This window comes from Rhinopithecus roxellana, chromosome 6 (genome assembly GCF_007565055.1).
Source record: "Rhinopithecus roxellana isolate Shanxi Qingling chromosome 6, ASM756505v1, whole genome shotgun sequence".
In the NCBI taxonomy this organism is placed as follows: Eukaryota; Metazoa; Chordata; class Mammalia; order Primates; family Cercopithecidae; genus Rhinopithecus; species Rhinopithecus roxellana.
Window position 1 is genome coordinate 58,109,225 of NC_044554.1, and position 27,062 is coordinate 58,136,286.

General features: G+C 36.8%; 1 protein-coding gene across 6 annotated transcripts in view; it reads right to left on the reverse strand.

Annotated features, from left to right (window-relative positions):
- AGBL3 (ATP/GTP binding protein like 3) overlaps window positions 1-27,062 on the reverse strand; it is a 149,565-nt gene that overhangs the window by 42,274 nt on the left and 80,229 nt on the right. For 5 of the 6 annotated variants that reach the window (XM_030933094.1, XM_030933095.1, XM_030933097.1 and 2 more), the window contains 3 exons: window positions 18,439-18,513; window positions 14,643-14,700; window positions 13,091-13,162 (listed from right to left, as the gene is read on the reverse strand). The exons of the other annotated variant lie outside the window; for it this stretch is intronic. In XM_030933094.1, coding sequence (XP_030788954.1) covers window positions 13,091-13,162; window positions 14,643-14,700; window positions 18,439-18,513 — 205 coding nt within the window. The remainder of the gene's footprint in view (window positions 1-13,090; window positions 13,163-14,642; window positions 14,701-18,438; window positions 18,514-27,062) is intronic. 6 annotated transcript variants of the gene reach the window in all.

Sequence of the window (27,062 nt, forward strand, 5' to 3'; positions counted from 1 at the left end):
GTATGTCCTCACCTATTAATAAAAACCTTAAAGGTAGGTGAATTAAATTCCCCACTTAAAAGATATAGACTGTCTGAATGGATTTTAAAAACCAACTATATGCTGCCTACAGAAACTTACTACACCATAAAGACACATTTAGACTGAACTGAAGGGATGGAAAAAATATTCCACACAAACAGAAACCAAAAGTGAGCAGAAGTATCTATACTTATATCAGATAAAACAGACTTTAAGTCAGAAACTATAAACAAGAGACAAAGAAGGTTCTAAGGATGAAGGATCAACTCAGTAAGAAGATATAATGATTATGAATATATATGCACCCCACACTGGAGCACCCACAAACATAAAGCAAATATTATTAGATCTAAAGGGAGAGATAGAATTTGATATAATAATATCAAAGAGGACTTTAACACATCACTGCCATCACTGGACAGATCATCTAGTCAGAAAATAAAAAAGAAACATTGAACTTAAACTGTGCTTTAGAACAAATGAACCTAATAAACATTTACAGAACATTTCATCCAACAGGTGCAGAATACACATTCCTTCCATCAGCACATGGAACATCCTCTAAGACTTATGTTAGGGAACAAAATAATTTTCAAGAAATTTAAAAGAACTGAAATGATATCAAGTATCTTTTCTGACCATAATGGAATAAAACTAGAAGTCAATAACAAGAAGAACTTCCAAAATTGTATACTTACATGGAAATTAGACAACATACTTCTGAATTACTGCTGAAGAAAGTAAAAAAGAAATTACAAAATGTATTGAAACCAATGTAAATAGAAACACAACATACCAAAACCTATGGGATATAGCAAAAGCACACTAAGAGGAAAGTTTATAGCAATAAATGCCTATATCCAAAAAGTAGAAAGATTTCAAATAAGCAACCTAATTATGCACCACAAGGAACTAGAAAAGCAAGAACAAACCAAACCAAAAATTAGTAGAAGGGAAGAAATAATAAAGATCAGAGCAGAATAAATGAAATTGAGACTAAAAATTATAAAAGATCAATGAAATGAAAAGTTGGGTTTTTTTTTTGAAAGATAAAATCAACAAACCATTAGCTAATAACCAAGAGAAAAAAAAGAAAAGGCCCAAATAAAATCAGAATGAGGAAGATATTACAACTGATACCATGGAAATACAAGGATCATTGGAGACTACTACAAACAACTGTACTCCAACAAATTAGAAAACTTAGCAGAAATGAATAAATTGCTAGACATGTACAATCTACTAAGATTAAGCAAAGAAGAAACAGAAAACCCAAACAGACCAATTATGAGTAATGATTGAATCTGTAATAAAAAGTCTTACATTGAAGAAAACCCCAGGACTTGATGACATCACTCTAGAATTCTACCAAACATTTAAAGAAGAACAAATATCAGTTCTTCTCAAACTCTTTTAGAAAATTGAAGATGAGGAAATTCTTCCAAACTTATTCTGTGTGACTAATATTACCCTGGTATCAACCAGACCAGGACACAACAAGAAAAAGAAACCTATTGGCCCATGTTCTTGATAAAAAAAGATGTAAAAATCCTCAAAAAAATACTAACAAACCAAATCTCCTAAATCCAGAGGCACACTGAAAAAATTATTCACTGTGATTAAGTGGGATTCATCCCAGGGATACAAGGATGAATCAATATACGCACATTGGGGGCGGAGCAAGATGGCCGAATAGGAACAGCTCCAGTCTCCAACTCCCAGCGCGAGCGACACAGAAGACCGGTGATTTCTGCATTTTCTTTTTTTTTTTTTTTTTTTTTTTTTTTTTGAGACAGAGTCTCGCTCTGTCACCCAGGCTGGAGTGCAGTGGCCAGATCTCAGCTCACTGCAAGCTCCGCCTCCCGGGTTCACGCCATTCTCCTGCCTCAGCCTCCCGAGTAGCTGGGACGACAGGCGCTGCCACCTCACCCGGCTAGTTTTTTTTTGTATTTTTTAGTAGAGACGGGGTTTCACCGTGTTAGCCAGGATGGTCTCGATCTCCTGACCTCGTGATCCGCCCGTCTCGGCCTCCCAAAGTGCTGGGATTACAGGCTTGAGCCACCGCGCCCGGCGATTTCTGCATTTTCAACTGAGGTACTGGGGTCATCTCACTAGGGAGTGCCGGACAATCGGTGCTGGTCAGCTGCTGCAGCCTGACCAGCGAGAGCTGAAGCAGGGCGAGGCATTGCCTCACCTGGGAAGTGCAAGGGGGAAGGGAATCCCTTTTCCTAGCCAGGGGAACTGAGACACACAACACCTGGAAAATCGGGTAACTCCCACCCCAATACTGTGCTTTAAGCAAACGGGCACACTAGGAGAATATATCCCACACCTGGCCGGGAGGGTCCCACGCCCACGGATCCTCCCTCATTGCTAACACAGCAGTCTGCGGCGATCTAACCACAAGGCAGCAGCGAGGCTGGGGGAGGGGCGCCCGCCATTGCTGAGGCTTAAGTAGGTAAACAAAGCCGCTGGGAAGCTCGAACTGGGTGGAGCTCACAGCAGCTCAAGGAAACCTGCCTGTCTCTGTAGACTCCACCTCTGGGGACAGGGCACAGCTAAAAAACAACAGGGGAAGCAGAGGCCTGTGCAGACGTGAACGACTCTGTCTGACAGCTTTGAAGAGAGCAGTGGATCTCCCAACACGGAGGTTGAGATCTGAGAACGGACAGACTGCCTGCTCAAGTGGGTCCCTGACCCCTGAGTAGCCTAACTGGGAGACATCCCCCACTAGGGGCAGTCTGACACCCCACACCTCACAGGGTGGAGTAACCCCTGAGAGGAAGCTTCCAAAGTAAGAATCAGGCAGGTACACTCGCTGTTCAGCAATATTCTATCTTCTGCAACCTCTGCTGCTGATACCCAGGCAAACAGGGTCTGGAGTGGACCTCAAGCAATCTCCAACAGACCTACAGCTGAGGGTCCTGACTGTCAGAAGGAAAACTATCAAACAGGAAGGACACCTATACCAAAACCCCATCAGTACGTCACCATCATCAAAGACCAGAGACAGATAAAACCACAAAGATGGGGAAAAAGCAGGGCAGAAAAGCTGGAAATTCAGAAAATAAGAGCGCATCTCCCCCTGCAAAGGAGCGCAGCCCATCGCCAGCAACGGATCAAAGCTGGTCAGAGAATGACTTTGACAAGATGGGAGAAGAAGGCTTCAGTCCATCAAACTTCTCAGAGCTAAAGGAGGAATTACGTACCCAGTGCAAAGAAACTAAAAATCTTGAAAAAAGAGTGGAAGAATTGACAGCTAGACTAATTAATGCAGAGAAGGTCATAAACGAAATGACAGAGATGAAAACCATGACACGAGAAATACGTGACAAATGCACAAGCTTCAGTAACCGACTCGATCAACTGGAAGAAAGAGTATCAGCGATTGAGGATCAAATGAATGAAATGAAGCGAGAAGAGAAACCAAAAGAAAAAAGGAGAAAAAGAAATGAACAAAGCCTGCAAGAAGTATGGGATTATGTAAAAAGACCAAATCTACGTCTGATTGGGGTGCCTGAAAGTGAGGGGGAAAATGGAACCAAGTTGAAAAACACTCTTCAGGATATCATCCAGGAGAACTTCCCCAACCTAGTAGGGCAGGCCAACATTCAAATTCAGGAAATACAGAGAACGCCACAAAGATACTCCTCCAGAAGAGCAACTCCAAGACACATAATTGCCAGATTCACCAAAGTTGAAATGAAGGAAAAAATCTTAAGGGCAGCCAGAGAGAAAGGTCGGGTTACCCACAAAGGGAAGCCCATCAGACTAACAGCAGATCTCTCGGCAGAAACTCTACAAGCCAGAAGAGAGTGGGGGCCAATATTCAACGTTCTTAAAGAAAGAATTTTCAACCCAGAATTTCATATCCAGCCAAACTCAGTTTCATAAGTGAAGGAGAAATAAAATCCTTTACTGATAAGCAAATGCTTAGAGATTTTGTCACCACCAGGCCTGCCTTACAAGAGACCCTGAAGGAAGCCCTAAGCATGGAAAGGAACAACCCATACCAGCCATTGCAAAAACATGCCAAAATGTAAAGACCATCGAGGCTAGGAAGAAACTGCATCAACTAACGAGCAAAATAACCAGTTAATATCATAATGGCAGGATCAAGTTCACACATAACAATATTAACCTTAAATGTTAATGGACTAAATGCTCCAATTAAAAGACACAGACTGGCAAACTGGATAAAGAGTCAAGACCCATCAGTCTGCTGTATTCAGGAGACCCATCTCACATGCAGAGACATACATAGGCTCAAAATAAAGGAATGGAGGAAGATCTACCAAGCAAATGGAGAACAAAAAAAAGCAGGGGTTGCAATCCTAGTCTCTGATAAAACAGACTTTAAACCATCAAAGATCAAAAGAGACAAAGAAGGCCATTACATAATGGTAAAGGGATCAATTCAACAGGAAGAGCTAACTCTCCTAAATATATATGCACCCAATACAGGAGCACCCAGATTCATAAAGCAAGTCCTTAGAGACTTACAAAGAGACTTAGACTCCCATACAATAATAATGGGAGACTTCAACACTCCACTGTCAACATTAGACAGATCAACGAGACAGAAAGTTAACAAGGATATCCAGGAATTGAACTCATCTCTGCACCAAGCAGACCTAATAGACATCTGTAGAACTCTCCACCCCAAATCAACAGAATATACATTCTTCTCAGCACCACATCGCACTTACTCCAAAATTGACCACATAATTGGAAGTAAAGCACTCCTCAGCAAATGTAAAAGAACAGAAATTATAACAAACTGTCTCTCAGACCACAGTGCAATCAAACTAGAACTCAGGACTAAGAAACTCAATCAAAACCGCTCAACTACAGGGAAACTGAACAACCTGCTCCTGAATGACTACTGGGTACATAACGAAATGAAAGCAGAAATAAAGATGTTCTTTGAAACCAATGAGAACAAAGATACAACATACCAGAATCTCTGGGACACATTTAAAGCACTGTGTAGAGGGAAATGTATAGCAGTAAATGCCCACAAGAGAAAGCAGGAAAGATCTAAAATTGACACTCTAACATCACAATTAAAAGAACTAGAGAGGCAAGAGCAAACACATTCAAAAGCTAGCAGAAGGCAAGAAATAACTAAGATCAGAGCAGAACTGAAGGAGATAGAGACACAAAAAACCCTCCAAACAATCAATGAATCCAGGAGTTGGTTTTTTGAAAAGATCAACAAAATTGACAGACCACTAGCAAGACTAATAAAGAAGAAAAGAGAGAGGAATCAAATAGATGCAATAAAAAATGATAAAGGGGATATCACCACCAACCCCACAGAAATACAAACTACCACCAGAGAATACTATAAACACTTCTACACAAATAAACTAGAAAATCTAGAAGAAATGGATAATTTCCTGGACACTTACACTCTCCCAAGACTAAACCAGGAAGAAGTTGAATCCCTGAATAGACCAATAGTAGGCTCTGAAATTGAGGCAACAATTAATAGCCTACCCACCAAAAAAAGTCCAGGACCAGATGGATTCACAGCTGAATTCTACCAGAGGTACAAGGAGGAGCTGGTACCATTCCTTCTGAAACTATTCCAATCAATAGAAAAAGAGGGAATCCTCCCTAACTCATTTTATGAGGCCAACATCATCCTGATACCAAAGCCTGGCAGAGACACAACAAAGAAAGAGAATTTTAGACCAATATCACTGATGAACATCGATGCAAAAATCCTCAATAAAATACTGGCAAACCGGATTCAGCAGCACATCAAAAAGCTTATCCACCATGATCAAGTGGGCTTCATCCCTGGGATGCAAGGCTGGTTCAACATTCGCAAATCAATAAACGTAATCCAGCATATAAACAGAACCAAAGATTATCTCAATAGATGCAGAAAAGGCTTTTGACAAAATTCAACAGCCCTTCATGCTAAAAACGCTCAATAAATTCGGTATTGATGGAACATACCTCAAAATAATAAGAGCTATTTATGATAAACCCACAGCTAATATCATACGGAATGGGCAAAAACTGGAAAAATTCCCTTTGAAAACTGGCACAAGACAGGGATGCCCTCTCTCACCACTCCTATTCAACATAGTGTTGGAAGTTCTGGCTAGGGCAATCAGGCAAGAGAAAGAAATCAAGGGGATTCAGTTAGGAAAAGAAGAAGTCAAATTATCCCTGTTTGCAGATGACATGATTGTATATTTAGAAAACCCCATCGTCTCAGCCCAAAATCTCCTTAAGCTGATAAGAAACTTCAGCAAAGTCTCAGGATACAAAATTAATGTGCAAAAATCACAAGCATTCTTATACACCAGTAACAGACAGAGAGCCAAATCAGGAATGAACTTCCATTCACAATTGCTTCAAAGAGAATAAAATACCTAGGAATCCAACTTACAAGGGATGTCAAGGACCTCTTCAAGGAGAACTACAAACCACTGCTCAGTGAAATAAAAGAGGACACAAACAAATGGAAGAACATACCATGCTCATGGATAGGAAGAATCAATATCGTGAAAATGGCCATACTGCCCAAGGTAATTTATAGATTCAATGCCATCCCCATCAAGCTACCAATGAGTTTCTTCACAGAATTGGAAAAAACTGCTTTAAAGTTCATATGGAACCAAAAAAGAGCCCGTATTGCCAAGACAATCCTAAGTCAAAAGGACAAAGCTGGAGGCGTCACGCTACCTGACTTCAAACTATACTACAAGGCTACAGTAACCAAAACAGCATGGTACTGGTACCAAAACAGAGATATAGACCAATGGAACAGAACAGAGTCCTCAGAAATAATACCACACATCTACAGCCATCTGATCTTTGACAAACCTGAGAGAAACAAGAAATGGGGAAAGGATTCCCTATTTAATCAATGGTGCTGGGAAAATTGGCTAGCCATAAGTAGAAAGCTGAAACTGGATCCTTTCCTTACTCCTTATACGAAGATTAATTCAAGATGGATTAGAGACTTAAATGTTAGACCTAATACCATAAAAACTCTAGAAGAAAATCTAGGTAGTACCATTCAGGACATAGGCATGGGCAAGGACTTCATGTCTAAAACACCAAAAGCAACGGCAGCAAAAGCCAAAATTGACAAATGGGATCTAATTAAACTAAAGAGCTTCTGCACAGCAAAAGAAACTACCATCAGAGTGAACAGGCAACCTACAGAATGGGAGAAAATTTTTGCAATCTACTCATCTGACAAAGGGCTAATATCCAGAATCTACAAAGAACTCAAACAAATATACAAGAAAAAAACAAACAACCCCATCAAAAAGTGGGCAAAGGATATGAACAGACATTTCTCAAAAGAAGACATTCATACAGCCAACAGACATATGAAAAAATGCTCATCATCACTCGCCATCAGAGAAATGCAAATCAAAACCACAATGAGATACCATCTCACACCAGTTAGAATGGCAATCATTCAAAAATCACGAAACAACAGGTGTTGGAGAGGATGTGGAGAAATAGGAACACTTTTACGCTGTTGGTGGGATTGTAAACTAGTTCAACCATTATGGAAAACAGTATGGCAATTCCTCAAGGATCTAGAACTAGATGTACCATATGACCCAGCCATCCCATTACTGGGTATATACCCAAAGGATTATAAATTATTCTACTACAAAGACACATGCACACGTATGTTTATTGCGGCACTATTCACAATAGCAAAGACTTGGAATCAACCCAAATGTCCATCTGTGACAGACTGGATTAAGAAAATGTGGCACATATACACCATGGAATACTATGCAGCCATAAAAAAGGATGAGTTTGCGTCCTTTGTAGGGACATGGATGCAGCTGGAAACCATCATTCTTAGCAAACTATCACAAGAACAGAAAACCAAACACTGCATGTTCTCACTCATAGGTGGGAACTGAACAATGAGATCACTTGGACTCGGGAAGGGGAACATCACACACTGGGGCCTATTATGGGGAGGGGGGAGGGGGGGAGGGATTGCATTGGGGAGTTATACCTGATATAAATGATGAATTGATGGGTGCTGACGAGTTGATGGGTGCAGCACACCAACATGGCACAAGTATACATATGTAACAAACCTGCACGTTATGCACATGTACCCTAGAACTTAAAGTATAATAAAAATAAAAAAAAAAATAAAAAAAATACGCACATTGATAAACGTGATACATCACATCAACAAAATGGAGGACAGAAACCCTATGATCATCTCAATATATGCAGAAAAAGCATTTGATAAAATGCAACATTTCTTTGTGACAGAAACTCTCACCAAATAAGGTATGGAAGGAATGTACCTCAGCACAATAAAGGCCATACAAGACAAACCCACACCCAATATCATACTGAGTGAGGAAAAGTTGAAAGCTTTTCCCCTAAGATGTGGAACAAGATAATGATGCTTACTTTTGTTCAACATAGTAATGAAAGTTCTGGCCACAGCAAATAGGCAAGAGAAAGAAATAGAGGGCATCCAAATTGGAAAGAAGGAAGTCAAATTGTCGCTGTTTGCAGATGACATGAGCTTATATACAGAAAACCCTAAAAGCTCTATCGGATACTCCTAGAACTGATAAATTTAGTAAAGTTGAAGGATACAAAACCAACATACAAAGATCAGTGGTATTTCTATACCCCACCAACAAACCATCAAAAGAAGAAATCAAGAAAGCAATCTCATTTACAATAGCTACAAAAAATAATACTTGGGAATAAATTTAGCCAAAGAGGTGAAATATCTCTACAAGGAAAACTATAAAACACTGATGAAAAAAATTGAGGAAGATACAAATAGACATCCAATGTTCATGGATTGGAAGACTTAACAGTGTGAAAATATCCATACTATCCAAAGTTATCTGTTGATTCAATGCACTCCCTATCAAAATACCAATAACATTTTTCACAGAAATGGAAAAAACAATCCTAAAATTTGTACAGAACCACAGAAGACCCCAAATAGCAAAAGGAATAAATCTGGAGGGATCGCACTACCAGACTTCAAAATGAAGGCAATAGTAATCAAACCAGCATGGCTAAAAACATAAAAACAGATATGCAGACCAATGAGACAGAACAGAGAACCCCAAAATAAATCTACTTATTTACAGAAAAGTGATATTTGACAAAGGTGCCAAGAACATTCATAGGGGAATGATAATCTCTTCAATAAACTGTGCCAGGAGAACTAGATATCAAAATACAGAAAAATGAAACTGGACTCCTATCTCTCACTGTAAAAAAGATAAATTCAAAATGGACTAAGAACTTAAATGTAAGACCCCAAACTATGAAACTACCAGAAGAAAACATGAGGGAAACGCTTCAGAACATTGGTCTGATGAAAGATTTTATGGATAAGACCTCAAAAGCCCAAGCACCTAAAGCAAATATAGGCAAATGGAATTCTATCAAACTGAAAATCTTTTGCACAGCAAAGGAAACAATCAACAGAGTGATGAGATAACCTGCAGAATGAGAGAAAACATTTGCAAATTATCTGACAAGGGATTAATATCCAGAATATATAAGGAACTTACCTCAATAGCAAAAATAAACAAACAAAAATAACCTACTTTAAAAATGGGCAAATGAGCTCTGAATAGACATCTCTGAAAAGAAGACATACAAACGGCCAACAGGTATATGGAACAATGCTCAACAGCACTAATCATCAGAGAAATGCAAATTAAAACCACAAGGTGTTATGATCTCATATCTGTTAGAATAAAAAGATAAAAGATAACAAGTATTGGAGAGGATGTGGAGAAAAGCGAATCCCTGCACAATTTTGGTGGGAATGCAAATTTATGCAGTCATTTGGAGAATAATATGGAGGTTACCTAGAAAACTAAAAACAGAACTACCATATGACACAGCAATCCCACTACTGGGTATATATCCAAAAAGAATGAAATCAGTATGTCAAAGAGATATCTGCACTCTCATGGTCATTGCAGCACTATTCACAACAGCCAAGATATAGAATCAACTTGTGTCCATCAACAGATGAAATGATAAAGAAAATATGGTATATATATACAATGGAATAGTATTTAACCATAAACAAGAACAAAATTCTGTCATTTGTGGCAACATTGATGAGCTTGGAGGACATTATGTTAAGTGAAATAAGCCAGCTACAGGAATATAAATACTGCATGTTCTCATTCATATGTGGAAGCTTAAAAAGTTGATCTCATAGAAGTAGCATATAGAATAGTGGTAATAGAAGCAGAGAGGGATGGGGGTAGAAAGGATAGTCAAAGGTTGCTTAACAGATACTAATTACAGCTACATAGGAGGAATAGGGACTAGTGTTCCATAGACCTATAGAGTGACTATAATTAACAATTTATTGTGTATTTTCAAATAGCTAGGAAAGCAGGTTTTGAACGTACCAAACACAAAGAAATGATAACTGTTTGAGGTGATGCTAATTACCTCAATTTGATCATTATACATTGCATATATGAATCAAAATATCACACTGTACCCCATATGTACAATTATTACATCAACTAAAAATAATAATAAAAGGAAAAAATTTTGAGTTATAGACCATTATTGAAAGAAACATTGCATAAGAAAACTATTCAGGATGAAATAGGCTTGGTACAATTATTATGTCAAGTAAAAATAATAATAAAAGGAAAAAATTTTAAGTAATAGACCATTATTGAAAGAAAATTACATAAGAAAGCTATTCAAGATGAAAAAGATTTGGATGGGCTAGGCCCCAATTGCTTGGCCTCCAACCAATTTTCACTGTGGCCCCCATCGTGGTAACTTGCAAAGTGTGGTCTGCAGGTCATCAATGCCAGAATTATCTGAAATCCCATATAAACAATACAAATTAAGGGGTGACATCAAAGACCTACTCAGTCAGAGGCTGAGATTTACATAAACTCTTTTGGTAATTCTTTTGTTCATGAAAATTTTAAAACCAGATATTCTATAAGACGACTTGCCAATAATCTTTAAAAATGATGGTGTTGCGAATGACAAAGAAAGGCTGAGCCAATGTTCCAAATAAAGAGAATAAAGAAATATGATAATTCAATGCAATTCATGATCCTGAATTACACCTTAAATTAGATAGTAAGTTTGCTCTAAAGAACACTATTGAGACATTTGGCAAAATTGTATTATATATGATACAAAATCGTGTTGTATCAAGTTGAATTTCCTGATTTTAATGTAAGAGAATGTTCTTTTTCTTAGAGAATATAGGTGGAAGGTTTTTAGGGGTACAAGAGCATGCTACAACTTGTGGATAATGGGAAAAAAGATAGACTGATTAATAGAGAGAGAGAGAGAGAGTTTTTTTTACTATTCTTGAAATTATTTTAAAATTAAGTGTAAAAAGAAATTAAAATGAGAAAGAGAAAGCCTAAAGAAAAGGCAGTGCCAGTCTTAGGGCAGTGTCAGTCCAACCCCTGTTAGATGACTGGGAATCACTAAAAGGCTTTAGGTGCTGATGTTGCATAGTTGGATTTGTGTTTCTGGTAAATCACTTTGATGGTAGTATGAAGGGTGTAATTAGAATGACAATATTGGTGGCAGGGAGATGGACTAGAAAACTGTAGTACTTCTGGTAAGTGGATGATGATAAGAATCTGAAAAGGATGATGATAAGAATCTGAAAAGAATGATGGTAGTTAATGATGGTAGTTAAGATGGAGAAAAAGAGATTCTGAGGTAAAATCATCTGGATTCAATGGCTGACTGGATATGAGGGACAGAAGTGAAAGTGAGAAAAAAGGATACTGATCACATTTGTAGCTGGAGTGGTTATGGAGATAGTACTGCCATTAATGTTATTGAGAATATGTGAGGAAGAGCATTTACTGTGGAATTAGATGAATTTGAATTTGGATATGTGGGACATCTATGTGGAGATGTATAGCAGATAGTTACATACAGGGTCTGAAGCTTTGACAAGAGGTCAAATACATGTATCTATGTATATGCGTATGCATGTATGTATATATACACATATGTATTCACACATGCATATATATAGTATAACAATATGATGTAATAAAGATCAATAGTTCGTGAAAGGCTGAATCTAAGAAGGTTAAATTTAAATTTAACAGGAATAAACGTAAGGTCAGGCATAATGAACCAAATAATAAGTGAAGAAGTAGAGAGTGGAGGAAATACAACTTAGCAGTAGCACTATGAAAATAAAACGTTAAAGGTTTGAATATATGAAATCCAATATGTCAATATTTTAGGATAATTTTCAAAAGAAGAAATGTAATCTTAAACTGCATTAATGGAAACCTAGTATCTATAAAGGAGCAAATAAAAATGAAGATATATTTTGCACTCATTAGACAACATTTGCAATACTCTGCTCAGTTTCATTTAAGCTTGAATAGCAACAAAAAAGAGTAAAATAAAATGGTAAAGGGACTTGAATCACGGTGTTTTATGGATAGTTGAAAGAAACAGGGAAAGTTTCAGGGAAATAAATGACAACTTTTTTAAAAATAGAGAAGGTATTACAATTGCATTATTTCAAGGAGAATTGGGGAAACTGTGTCAGTCAGAATTATTTACTTTTAAGGTTTCCTCACTATTTTGTGTTATTAGAGAGGACAGATTAAAAGAAGTGGATGAAATTTACAAGGACATGTATTTTAAACTTTTTGTTGTTAAAGTTTATTGAAAATAAACTTTTTCAGTGCTATAGCTCTTTAGCAATGGAATGAATTATATTGCAGTTTAGTAAAGTACTTGTCACCAAGTGTAGTCAGCCAGAGGCTGGATGAGCCTGGGGCCTGTCAGGAGCAGGTGAAACTAGAGCACTCTCAAGGCCTCTCTCTGCTCTAAGATTTGGTGAGATGGGAATGAAAAGATTAGACAATGAGATGAATATTCTTTTGTTTTGGTTTTAACTGGATGAAATTAAAAGAAAGCAAATTGACATACAGTAAATTTCTACTGTTTCCCCTGTGTATTTCTAGAGCTAGAGAGAAAAACAACATTCAGATCATAGGGGACCACTCATTACTGTCTGTGTTCCTATTTTACTCACCCAAACCTTGATTAGGTAACTGTCTTCTGAAATAATCAACCATACAATCACCTGGTTCATTTGGCCTTGTATCTAGAGAAGATGATAAAGATCATAGTAGCATGAAAATAATTAATTCACCCATTTACATTTCATATTTTTCATCTTTTTTCAAAGTGACAAATGCTAGTAAATAACTTGTAGACAGTAGTTTAGTTCAATGAAATTAAAATAAGCAGTCTTCAAATGTTACAAATTTTGTTGCATTTAAAAATGTTCATACCTTTTGGGTCAGCAATTCCTTTTCTAGGAATTTGTTATAAAGAAATAATGAAGAAAACATACAAATAGAGAGTTATAAAGTTTTCATTGTTGTTTACAATAGGAAAAAAATGGGAAACAAAATGTAATTTTGACACTGGGGGTGGCTTAATTAATAGAATGGAATACTTTGCCACCATTTATTTACATATGAAGAGGCTTATAATATACTATAATTTAAAATTAAAAAGTAGGTTGCAAAATAATGCGATGATTATGTGATTCATTAACATGGTGCGTATGTGGACAAATAGGGGAAAGCGTTTAAAATAAATATTCTAAAATGTAATTTTTACTTTCTTTTGCTTATCTTTATTCTTAATTTTTGACATAAAATGTTAACAAAAGAATACATAAAAGTTATTTATAAAAAGCAGCTGAATATGCCTAGCTGACTGTTATCAGAAAAAATAAAGTTTAAGTGAATTGGCTATTTTAATTATAATAGTATTCTCCCCTTTCCTTGGCATGGTTCTTAGGTTCTTATCTCCATTTATATTTTTTATTATTTTGCTACATCATAAACTAAATGGATATATGAGTGTGTGTGTGTGTGTGTCTGTGTGTGTGTGTATAATTAGGTTACCTCAAATTCTTTTGGGAAATAGGTAGATACAAATGTACAATAAATTAATATATATATATATATACACATAAAATTAAATATTTTAGATAAAATTAAAATATTGCCTAAATTATATGATTCCCCCTGCAAAGGACCTCAATTAAAGATAAGATGACAGAAATTAAGAAAGAAAAAAAAAACCAGAGATGCTAGAGAGTCAGTTAAAGATTCACATCACATCAGACTTAGCAGGTTGCAGTAGAAGCCAATGAACAGTCTATGAATTAATTTGTCTCCTGGGCTCATCTTCTATTAAACTATGAAATGAGAGGAAAAAGATGATTTTTAAAACATAAAATTCCTTTCCCTTTGGGGGCAAACTTTCAAAACCTTGGGGATAGCCCTCAAATACGTGGACCTCTCTATTCTCCAATGTAATTGACCACTCCTTTCTCTGTGCTCCCTGGGAACCCTGAACAGACTACTGGCATTGTGTCTATGACACTGCACTCAGCTTGTTGTTTCATTCCTGATTAAAGGATGAGGTCCTGCAGGGACGAAATGGTATCATATACATTTTGTATCCCTAGCACCAAGCACAGTGGTAGTCTCAAAGTTGTGGCACCAACAATTCCTAGTTGAGTAAATGAATTAATTGTTTATGAGAAGGTAGAAGCAGAATATTACCTTTCACATCAGAATTTGATTGTTTGTGTCTTTGCAGTAAATGTCCTCTATCATAAACCTAATGGAATGTAGAATCAAGGAAAACAATGCTATTTTATCAACATGAAATGGGGTATGTTTCCTATACGATTTATAGTATTGTGCATTTTTAACAAATATTTCTCATTTCATCCTTACAGGTTTAGAATGACCAAAATTATCTTACAAATCAGAACCTTCTAATATTTTTCACTACACTATTCTCCTGCATCAATGAGTAGAAGAAGATATTGATACTATATTTTGGCAGTAAAGGAGGCTTAAAAATTTTCCACATCACATAGAATTTATTTGTAATGAGAAAGAGACAAAAAAATGGTATTCTTATAATCTCACTTTCTTAAATTAGAAGAACAAACATGGGAAGATAAAAGTGTGAAATGAGTGAAAAGATATAAAATTATGTAAAATATATAAACAGACTGCAAAACTGTGCTTATACATAAAAAGATGAGGCTGGGCATGGTGCACACCTGTAATCCCAGTACTTAGGGAGGCCGAGGCGGGTGGATCACTTGAGGTCAGGAGTTTGAGAGAAGCCTGGCCAACATGGTGAAACCCCGTTTCTACTAAAAAAAAAAAAAAAATTAGTGGGGCGTGGTGGCAGCCACCTGTAATCCCAGCTACTCAGAAGGCTGAGGCAGGATAATCGCTTGAACCTAGGAGGCAGAGGTTGCAGTGAGCTGAGATCGCGCTGCTGCACTCCAGCCTGGGTGACAGAGCTAGACTCCATCTCAAAAAACAAAACAAAAACAAAAACAAAAACAACCCATAATAAAAGTAGACTATGAAATGGAGTTAAAAGCTCAAACCTACCTCTTCATATATATAATTGATTGGCAGCAGAAAAATGGGCAAAATCAGTATGAAAATGGGAGAAAAATGTAAATATCAAAATTTGATTATTGAAGAAAGAAACATTCTACAAAAAATTATACAAATTTAAAATTATACAAATTTAAATCCTGGTGATTATGTAATCACCAGGATTTGGCAAGACAAGGAGTGAAATGAGGCTGAAGAAAATTAGTAAGACTTGATTTGATAAACTCTTGTCATTTTTGGCTCCCATCTCTTGAGTGAAATGATTCTGTGAACCATAATAAACGATTACACTTATCCTACAGAAAAATACCACCAGGTCAGTGATCTTATGTACATGAGCTATAATTTCTGATCACAGTAATTTATAATTGTTTTTGTTGAAAGTCTTCAGAATCAACAAGTGAGAGTGTCTTGGTGGGAAACAAAGTTAACTGAAATATTTTTAAAATAATTTACCAATATTGTTTTGGGATGTATTGATATCTTGTAAGCAAAGTAAGAAATAGTCAGTTCAAGAGCATGAATTCAAGTTGTCCTCAGCCATTTACCTGAGTGAAAATGAGATTGTTCACTCTTTTTGTGAAAGACGGGTAGGAATTTCAAGGTAAGTGACCACAATCTCCTATTAGCTTATGGGGACACTTAGAATGTGTGCAACTTTCTCAAAGCATTTGACCAAATGAAGATTATTTTCCATTTGGAAGTATCTAACATTAAATATAATGATTTCATACAATTTTAAAAGCTCCAATCAAGAAAGATGCAAATACATGAGCATTTAATATAAAGGGATTTATAATATTTTACATTAAATGTAGCTTGGATAGGTGAGGAAAACCACTCTGTGGATATATTTGTGAGAACTAAATAAATATGTGTCTTGCAATACACACATTAAAAAAAATCACCTAACAAAACCTATTTTAGTTATTGGGTCCTGCAAATGACTTAATACAGGGGTATCAGTGAGAGGATTTGTTTACCAAAAAAAATTTTTAATTCCTATTCATTCATATTAATTCCTGAAATAGTGTAATTCTAGAAGGGAGAGCAGAGGGAAAGGAGCATTACTCCTTTATAGCCATCTCTGCTCCCTGCAGAACTAAGCCTCTGATGTTGGTCCTCAGGGGTACAGACTTAGGTATATCCACATTCACTTGGGATGACAGTGCTAAGGCAGGGCTCTCTTTGTCTCTTTCCCTGACCACATTCAGCTGTGCTCTTCAGACTAAGCCAATCAAATTTGGACTTCTTCAAAAGGATAGTTGCAGAGGTCTGTGTTTAAGATTTTTTCTGACTCCAGTAAGGCTCCTCCTAGCTGTCTCTTTCTCCAGTTCTCTCTGGCAAACTAGTCAGTATTCAATTTAGCTTGTAACTCCAATGAATCTATCAGTGTTGTTACAGTAGGTAGCTAATAAGGCATGAGCAAGGCAGGAGAGGGCTCCACCAAAACCCCACTAGGAATGTCAGGCATCAGGTGATGGTCAGGCGGTTGTTAACTGTCTCTCTAAATAGTAATTGGTTGCAGCTAGCAGCAGGGAAAGGGCGTCTTCCTACAGATAGGAAACACCTGAGACTGGTGATCAGCTGCTTCCTGATGAGAGCTCAGGAGTGCGCTCAAGCATGCGTAGTAAGAAACAAAATGGCAGAGTTTAACTGGTATATGAACTTTTTAAGATTTGACTCCGGGGCATGAGGCAGAAAAAGAGGCTGAAGCAAGTTTTAGGGCAGGAGTGGAAGGCAAGAATTGATGTTGCTGCAGACCCATACAAATTTGCTGCTGGTAAGATAACTTCCACCAGTAATATATTTGTCCTTCAGAATTTTTTTAAGCCATAATTGCACTGGTTTTGAGACTGTCCTTAAGCTTAACTTCTCTTTTTCTGGAAGAGATTAGGAGCTATCTGTTTTATGACCTATTTTTTCATCAGGGCAAAATTTATAAGCTATGGCTTATGAGCTGGGGATGGTGGAAATGGCACTCTTCCCTCCAAGGGATACCCTTCTTTAGGAACTGAACCATAGGTGCAGGGGAGGCAGTAGCCTTAGGTCTCCTCCATTTGCCTCTCTCAGTGTGGAACCATCATTTTACAAACCAAGATAAGGGCAATCAGAGCCCAAGAATGCTCAGTGGTGGAGCACCTGAAGTAGAGCCTCTGCCTCATCAATGGGGACTGGGAGAGGAAGGGAGCCCCCATCTCTTGTCGGCACTCACCTGACTTAGCAACAGGCAGCTGGGGGAAGAATAAGAAATACTGATATCCTGCCCCTCCTGTGATAGCCCTTTGGTAGCTCTGGGTAGAGGGAGCCCTAACTTCTTGTCTACACTAGTGTGGAGTTTCTGTCTTACTGAGCGGGGGAGTCCGGTGCGGGGAGGGGAAGAGGCAGTCTTGATTGAAATACCACAGGCTCTCACAGTTTTTAATGAATTTTAGTAGACTTTCTTGAATAGATTTTTGTTTCACTTGCTGTATAACCTTCAGACCATTTCAGATACTTTAAATATCTGTTGTTTGTTGTTGTGGATAATTTCACTAGTTTTGCTGGTGAATGGGTTTGCAGAGCTCTTCCTGCTGTCATGGTAGAAGCTGATCTTTCAGTTCCACTATTTTTATTTTTATACCCTTATATTCCCATTTAATTTTTCTTAATTTCTTTATTCTTGCTACCCTGGATGCATCTTTGTAAGCTTCCTCAAATACTTTTTAGAGTAAGGTAAAAGTACAAATGAAATTTAAATATGGCATCTTAATAAGGCCCACCTCTCATCTGTTAAGGATCTTTTGTGTTTTTATAAACAGTAAATAATATGAACAAAATTTTAACTTCTCCTGGGGGAAAATTCGGGTATAAGAAGTGTAAGAGAAAATAACTTGCCATTCTCTTTCATTCATTTAAAAAACTTTTAATAACTAGATCAATGAAGATTTACCTCTTGTCCTTCTCTGGCATTTTGGTGGCTTGCTGTAGTAGAATTCCTTTCCTTCTTTGTTTTCAAATGCTTTTTCTAGTAAAAGAATCATACTTAAAATCAATATTTAATCAACATATCAAAGAGTACATATGCAGACATGAGACTGTTATGAGATTCCCACTTACAAGAAGATGGGAAGTACTTTATTCCTCCCACTGAGTACAACCAAAAATTCTGGGTATTACATAAGAAACTCTAAAATATGGAAAGGAGAAGGCAGACTAGCTAGGGAGTTCAAGGCCAGAAGAGTGGCATGATGATGAGTTCACTGTGTTTTCTTTTTGCTTCATATGTTCTCACTTTAAAGCTGGAGAGGCCGGCAATCCAGAAATTCCAATGAATGCAATTTAAAAAAATCCCTACATAAGCCTGTTCCTTCTAGCCCAAGGACCAGGAGAGGGACAGCCTAAAGAGACCAAAACCTTTTAGATAGTAACTGTTCTACTCCAGCCTAACACCACAGAAATGACTGTGACTCCTACACCCACCCATGCCAACAAAAGCTGAGTGGGAGTGCCCCAATCCCTTCTTCACGGTAGTCTCAGGGAAGGCTAAGCAGGGGGCCAGGGAAATAAGCATGTGAAAAGATATTCAACATGGTTGAACTGTTATGGAAATGCAAATTAAAACTACAATGAGATGACACACTTGTCAGAAGGGCTAAAATAGAAAATAGTGGCAACACCAAATTTCAGTGAGGATGCACAGAAAATGGATTACTCATAAACTGCTCTTGGGAATGGAAAATTGTACATCCATTTTGGAAAACAGTTTGGCAGTCTGTTAGAGAATTAAACATGTATGTAACATAACTACGATACCACCTACCAATTGAACTCCTGGGTTTTTATCTCAGGGAAATGAAGACTTATTTCACATAAACCTGTACACTAATGTTATGTTCATAATGGCCCCAAACTGAAAACAACCCACATGTTCTTCAACAGGTGAGTGGTTAAATAGGCTAAGGTAAATCCATATCGTGGAATACTGCACAGAAATACAAAGGAAGAAACTATGGATGTACGCATCAACTTGGGGGTGGGGGATGAGTATTCCAAGAGGTAGGCCAACTGATAAAAGCCAATCCCAGCATGTTACATATTGTGTGATTTCACAGGGATGTGGAAAAACATTTGTGAATGATACATTTACAGAAATACGGAACAGATTTGTGGTTGCCAGGGGATAACTGTAAGGTAAGGACAGCAGGGAGTGGGTATGGCTTTAAGAGGGCAATATGAGGGATCCTTATGGTCATGGAAATGGTCAGCATTTTGACTGCACGAATATAAATATCCTTATTGTAACATGGTGCTATAGTTTTGCAAGATGTTACCATTAGGGGAAACAGAAAACAGGGTCCCTGGCATCTCTCTCAATTATTTCTTACAACAGCAAGTTAATCAAAATTAAAAGTTTAATTTTTAAAAGTTAGAATTTAATTGGTATTGTTTCATCTGTTTATTCTTTAAAAGTTAACATTTTTATAATGCTAGAAAAATATCTTGATAAAGATGCCTATACCCAAAATATGGCACACAATCAATATCTGACCATTGTAGGGATTCATTTAGTTTTTGAAAATTATCACACAGAATACAAACTTGCTCTTTTTACTGTTATTTTTTACTCCAGAGGGTGTGTGTGTATGTATAACTGCCTGAATTGTGGGCATGGGTATGAATATTTATCCATGAGTGTCCTGATATATATAACTTGGAAAGACAAGGTGTTTGTGAAGGAAAGACTTGCATGGTATTTTAACAAACCCATTAGAATATTTGAGTATAGTCCTTTAAAGTATTGAGGGTGGAGAGAGGAGAAAGGAAACGATTGGCAAATGGAGGGAAAGGGAGAATGTGATGGCACAGGAGAGAATATGGGAGGAGGTAAAATATTTATTCTTGTGCTATGTGATCGTTTACAATTTTTTTGAATTTGGACTTTGTTCAAATTTGTTGTTCATGTCCCCAGAACCCATTCCCTCTTCTTCTGGCAACTGTCTTTAATTTTGTTAGGGAATTTAATCCTACCCATTCTCAGTTCTTGGAGTCTGGGTGAATCCTATGAGGGTTTGTCAAAGAACCCAGGCTGAAGCCAATCAGCACAGTCCATCCTGTTAGTCACAGTGAGTGATTTATGGGTTGACGCATGTCTAAACCAGCCTGATAAGAATCATCTTTGCTTTTTTCCCTCCAGCTTTATTGAGGTCTAAATTGACAAATAAAAATTGTATATATTTAAGGTGTACATGATGTTTTAAGTATACATTTTGAAATTACCACAATCAAGCTAATTAACACATCTATCACCTCACATAGTTACCACTTATTTTGCTTTTCATGATGAGAATACTTAAGACCCATTCTCTTAGCAAATTTCAAGTATGCAAAACAATATTATTAACTAGAGTCATCACATTGTACATTAGGTCTTCAAAATGTATTCATCTTACAACTGCAAGTTTATACCCTTGATTAACATCTCCCTGACCCCTGGTAATGACCTATTCTCTATTAGGTCAACTTTTTTAGATTTCACATAAAAGTGAGATCATGTACTATTTGTCTTTCTGTGTTTGGCTTATTTTACGGAGCATAATGTCCTCTAGGTTCAAAGGCTAAATGATATTCCAGTATGTACACGCACATACACATACCCCTCATCTTCTTTATCCGTTCATCCATTGATAGACACTTGTTTCTGCATCTTGGCTATTGCGAATAGTACTGCAATAAACATGGGAATGCTGATATCTCTTTAGTATCTGGATTTCTATTCTTTTAGATAAATACCAGAAGGGTGTTTACTGTATCATACGGTAATTCACTTTTAAACTTTTTTTGAGGAAACTCCATATTGTTTTCCATAATGGCTGTACCAATTTACATTCTCACCAACAGTGTATAAAGGCTTCATTTTCTCCACATCCTTCCAAACACTGTTTAACTTTTTGACCTAGCAGGCACAAGATGATATCTCATTATGGCTTTGATTTGAATTTCCCTGATGATTAGTGATGTTGAACAACTTTTCATATAATTGTTGGCCATTTATACGTCTTCCTTGGATAAATGTCTATTCAAGTACGTAGCCCATTTTAAAATCAGCTTAGTGGGTGTTTTTGCTATTAAGTTGTAGGAGTTCCTTAAAAATTTTGGAGATTACCCCCTATTCAGATATATGATTCACAAGAATTTTCTTCCATTCCATAGGTTGCCTTTTCCTGCTATTAAATATTTATCTTTGTTGTACAGAAGCTTTTTAGTTTGTTATAGTCCCACTTGTTTATGTTTGTTTTTGTTGTCTATGCTTTTGGTGTTATAGCTATGAAATTATTGTCAAGATCAATGTCCTGGTGCTTTCCCCTATGTTTCTTCTAGGAGTTTTATGGTTTTGGGTCTTATGTTTAAGTGTTTAGCCCATCTTGAGTTGACTTTGTGTGTGTAGTATAAAGGTCCAGTTTCATTTTGTTTTATGTATATATCCAGTTTCCCAACACCATTTTTTTTTCTTTGACACAGGGTCTCATTCTGTTGCTGAGGCTCACGTGCAGTGGCCCAATCATGACTTACTGCAGCCCTGACCTCCCGGGTTCATTGATCCTCCCACCTCAGCCTCCTGAGAAGCTGGGACTATAGGCATGAGCCACCATGCCCGGATAATTTTCTTATTTTTTGTAGAGATGAGGTGTCACTCTGTTGCCCAGGCTGGTCTCATACTCCTAAGCGCAAGTGATTTTCCTGCCTTGGCCTCCAAAAGTGCTGAGATTACAGGTGTGAGCCACCACACTTGGCCACCAACACCATTTTTTGAAGAGACTATCTTTTCTTCATTGTGTATTCTTAGCACCCTGGTCAAAGATCAGTTGACTGTATATGCATAGTTTTACTTCTGGGCTTTCTATTTTGCTCCATTGTGCTGTGTGTCTGTTCATATGCCAGTGTCATATACTTTTGGTTATTGTAGCTTTGTAACATATTTTAAAATCAGGAAGTGTGATGCCTCCAGCTTTGTTGTTCTTGCTCAAGTTTGCTTTAGCTATTCAGGCTCTTTTGTGGTTCTATACAAATTTTAGTACTGTTCTACTTCAGTGAAAAATGTCACTGAAATAGATATTGCATTGAATTTGTAGAGAGCTTTGGGTAGTATGGACATTTTGACAATATTCTTCTGATTCATGAACACAAAATACTTTCCATTTATTTGTGTCTTCAATTTCATCAACATTTTACAGTTTTCACTGAACAGATCTTTTACCTCTTTGTTAAAAATGTCAATATCTGCATTTTTGAGGGAACTACTATATAGGAGGATGTCTCAACCAGACTTAGTATGGTGAGGATGTGAGGCTGGATTTCTATAGTCATTTTACCACCGTGAGAGGAAAGTCTGTCTGACAATGGAACCAACCAAGAAAAGGCAGAAATGAGATGAAAGCAGGAGAAAAAACCCTCCAGGATCTCAATGACATCATTTGAGCCCCTCATTTAAGCCATGACAAAAGCCAGCCTTGTCCCTAGACTTTTTATTTAGTAATCCAACAAATATCCCTTTTGACTAAACCATTTTGGAAGGATTTTTTGCCTCTTGCAATAGAGAAAGTCCTGATACATCTTCAAAATATGGTTTAGTAGCTACGGAACAAAATTAGGTTTGCTATTTTACCATTGTCCTCATGGAATGGAAACTGTAATCTCCAGATGTTCAGGTCCCAAAATCTAGAGACCACCTTCTCTCCTTTCTATTTTTCAATCTTATAAACATGTCATCAGCAGATTCTCTTAACACTATCTTGAAAATATATCTAAAATCTAATCACTTCTCATTCCCTCTACTAGTATCACTTTGGTGCAGCCACCACTTTTATCTTGCCTGGATTATTATAAGAGCCCCCTAATTGGTCTCCCTTATGGGTCATCATTGTACTCTTAACACAGCAGCCAAGGTGACCCTGCTAACCACTTCAGGCAGATCACGACATTCTTCTGATCAAAGATCCCCAAACTCAGAGGCAAAAACTGAAGTCCTAAGCCTACCAGGCTTTACATGACCTGTTCCTGCAACCTTCAATACCTATCTGATTTCATGTTTTACCATTATTCTCCTTGTTCATTCTTCTCTAGCCACATTAGCTTCCTTGGTCTTCCTAGAAAATGACTGACACACTCCTTCCTCAGGGCCATTGCACTTTTAGTACTCCTCGCCTGGGAAAACATACCGCTGGATTGTTCCTAAATGTTCACTATTATATAATTATACTTCCCCACCCCATTGATGTTGAATTTGGACATATGTCTTGATTTGGCCAGTGGAATGTTAAACAGAGGCTTTAAATATATTTGCATGGTTTGGCTTGCCCTCTTGAACTCTTGTGATTGGCCATGAGCAGAATATGCTCTAGTTGGCTGCTGGTCTAGGTGAAGAAAGAAAGGTGGAATAAACCTGAACCCAACCCACAATTAGGAGCTAAGTTTGGCTGATTTCTGATTAGTTCAGTAGAGCCACAGCTGACCTTCAGATTCATGAACAAGACAACACATGTTTGCTATTGTAAGTCATTGATAGTCTGAGGGTGTTATGCATTAAAATCTGAAAACTACAGAAATTGATATGCAGAGGTAAGATGCTGTCCTAACAAAACCTAAACTTTGTCATAGTCATTGCTTTTGTAACTGGATAGTAGGTAATTAGGAAAATATAACAAAAAAATAGTGACACATTCACAAGCACATGGAAATTAAACAATACGCTCCTGAACAGCCAATTGGTCAGTAAAGAAATTCAAAGGGAAATTCAAAAATATCTTGAGACAAACAAAAAATGGAAATACAATATATCAAAGCTTATTAGATGCAGCAAAAGCAGTTCTAAGAGGGAAGTTCACATCAATAAATGCCTACATCAAAAAAGAAGATCTTTTGAGCTGGGGCTGGAGAAAAAGGAAAAATAAGTTCTGAAATACACAACCTAGTGTTACACTTCAAGGAACTAGGAAAAGAAGAACAACTAAGCATGGAGTTAGCAGAAGGAAGAAAATAATATCAGAGCAAAAATAAATGAAATAGGGACTAGAAAAACAATAGTAACGACCAATGAAATGAAGAGGTTTTTTTTTTTCTTTCTTTTTTTTAAAAGAAACAAAATGGACAAATCTATAGCTAGACTAAGGAGACAGAGAAGACTCAGATAAAGTCAGAAAAGAAAGATGAGACATTATAACCGACACCACAGAAGTAGGATCATAAAAGACTACCATTATAAACAATTATATGCCAATGAATTAGATAACCTGGAAAAAATAAATTCCTAGCTACATATAACCTACCAAGACTGAATCATGAAGAAGCAGAACATCTGAATAGATGAATAATGAATAAGGAGATTAAATTAGAAATAGAAAGTTCCCCATCAAAGACAAGCTGGGGACCTGATGGTTTCACTGCTGAATTCTACCAAACCTTTAAAGAGGTACTAATATGAATCCTTCTTAAACTCTTCCAAAAAATTGAAGAAGAGGGAGTATTTCCAAATTCATTTCATGAGGCTAGCATTTCTCTGATACCAAAGTCAGACAAGTAAGCTACAAGGAAAAGATAACAGACCAATATTCCTGATGAGGATAGATGGAAAAATCCTTGACAAAATACTAACAAACCAAATGTAGCAGCACAATAAAAGATTATTCATCATGATCAAGTGGGATTCATCCCAGGAATACAGGGATGGTTCAACATACGCAAATTGATAAGTCTGATACATCACAACAGCAGAATGAAGGACAAAAACCCTATGATCATCTCAATATATGCAGAAGAAAGCATTTGATGGAATTCAACATCCTTTCATGATAAAAATGCTCCACAAATAAGGTATAAAATGCATGTACCTCAATACAATAAAGGCCGTCTATGACAAACCCAAAGCTAACATCATTCCCAGTGGTGAAAACTTGAAAGCTTTTCCTCTAAGATCAGGAACAAGACAATGATGCCCACTTTTACCACTTCTGTTCAACATAGTACTGAAGTCCTTGCCAGAGCAATTAGACAAGATTAAAAGGAAGAAGTTAAATTGTCCTTGTTTGCAGACAACATGATCTTATATATAGAAAACTCCATCAAAGAACAGAATTTGAAAATTCAGTATAAGTTGAAGGATAAAAAAAAACACACATAAAATCAGTAGTGATTCTATACAAACTATAATTAATAAACTATCTAAAAAACAAGCTATCTAAAAAAGAAATCAAGAACATAATTCCATTTATAATATCTACAAAAAAGTAGGAATAAATTTAACCAAGGAAGTGAAAGACCTATATACTGACAATGATAAAACATTGATAAATAGAAGACACAGAATATCGTCTATGAAGAAATGGAAATATATCTTGTGCTCATGGATCAGAAGAATTAATATTGTCAAATTGTCCATACTACCCAAAGTGATCTACAGATTCAGTACAATCCCTATTAAAATTCCAATGGGATTTTTCAGAGAAATAGAAAACAAATTCTATAACTTATATGGAACCACAAAAGAGCCCAACTAGCCAAAACAGTCTTGAACTACATGAACAAACCTGGAAGCTCACACTGTCTGACTTTAAAATATACTATAAAATGACAGAAATCAAAATGGCATGGTACTGGCATAAAAAGAGACACATAAACCAATTGAATGAAATAGCCCCAAAATAAATCTGTGCATTTGTAGTCAATTGACTTTTGACAGAAGTGCCAAGAACACACAATGTGAAAAGGACAGTATCTGATAAATGCTGTTAGGACAATAAGATATCTACATGCAAAATAATGAAATTAGACTCATCTCACACTATGTACAAAAATCAACTAAAATTGGATTAAAGACTTAAATGTAAGACTTGAAACTATAAAACTACTGAAAAAAATATAGGGGAAAAGCTCCATGTCATTGGTCTGGGCAATGATTTTTTTGGATATGAACTTGAAAACACAAGCAACAAAAGCAAAAACAGATACATGGGATTACATCAAACTAAAAAGCTTTTGTACAGCCAATGAAACAATCAACAGAATGATGAGACATCTAATGGGGTGGGAGAAAATATCTGCAAACCATACATCTGATAAGGGGCTAATATCCAAAATGTATCAGGAACTCAATAGTAAGAAAACAAATAACCTGATTAAAACATGGGCAAAGGCTCTGAATAGATATTTGTCAAAAGAACAAATACAAATGGCCAACAGGTATATTTAAAAATGCCCTGCATCACTAATCATCAGAGAAATGCAAGTTAAAACCAAATATGGATATTACCTCATGCTTGTTAGAGTGGCTGTTATTTAAAAAAAAAAAAGGATAATCAGTGTTGGAGATGTGGAGAAAAGGAACCCCCGCACACTGTTGGTAAGAATATAAATTAGTACAGCCATATGGAAAACAGTATGGAAGTTCCTCAAAAAATTAAAAATAGAATTATCATCTAAACTAGCAATCCCACCACTGAGTCTATATCTACAGGAAAGGAAATCAGTATGTCAAAGAGATGTCTACACTCCCATGGTCATTGCAGCACTATTCACAATAGC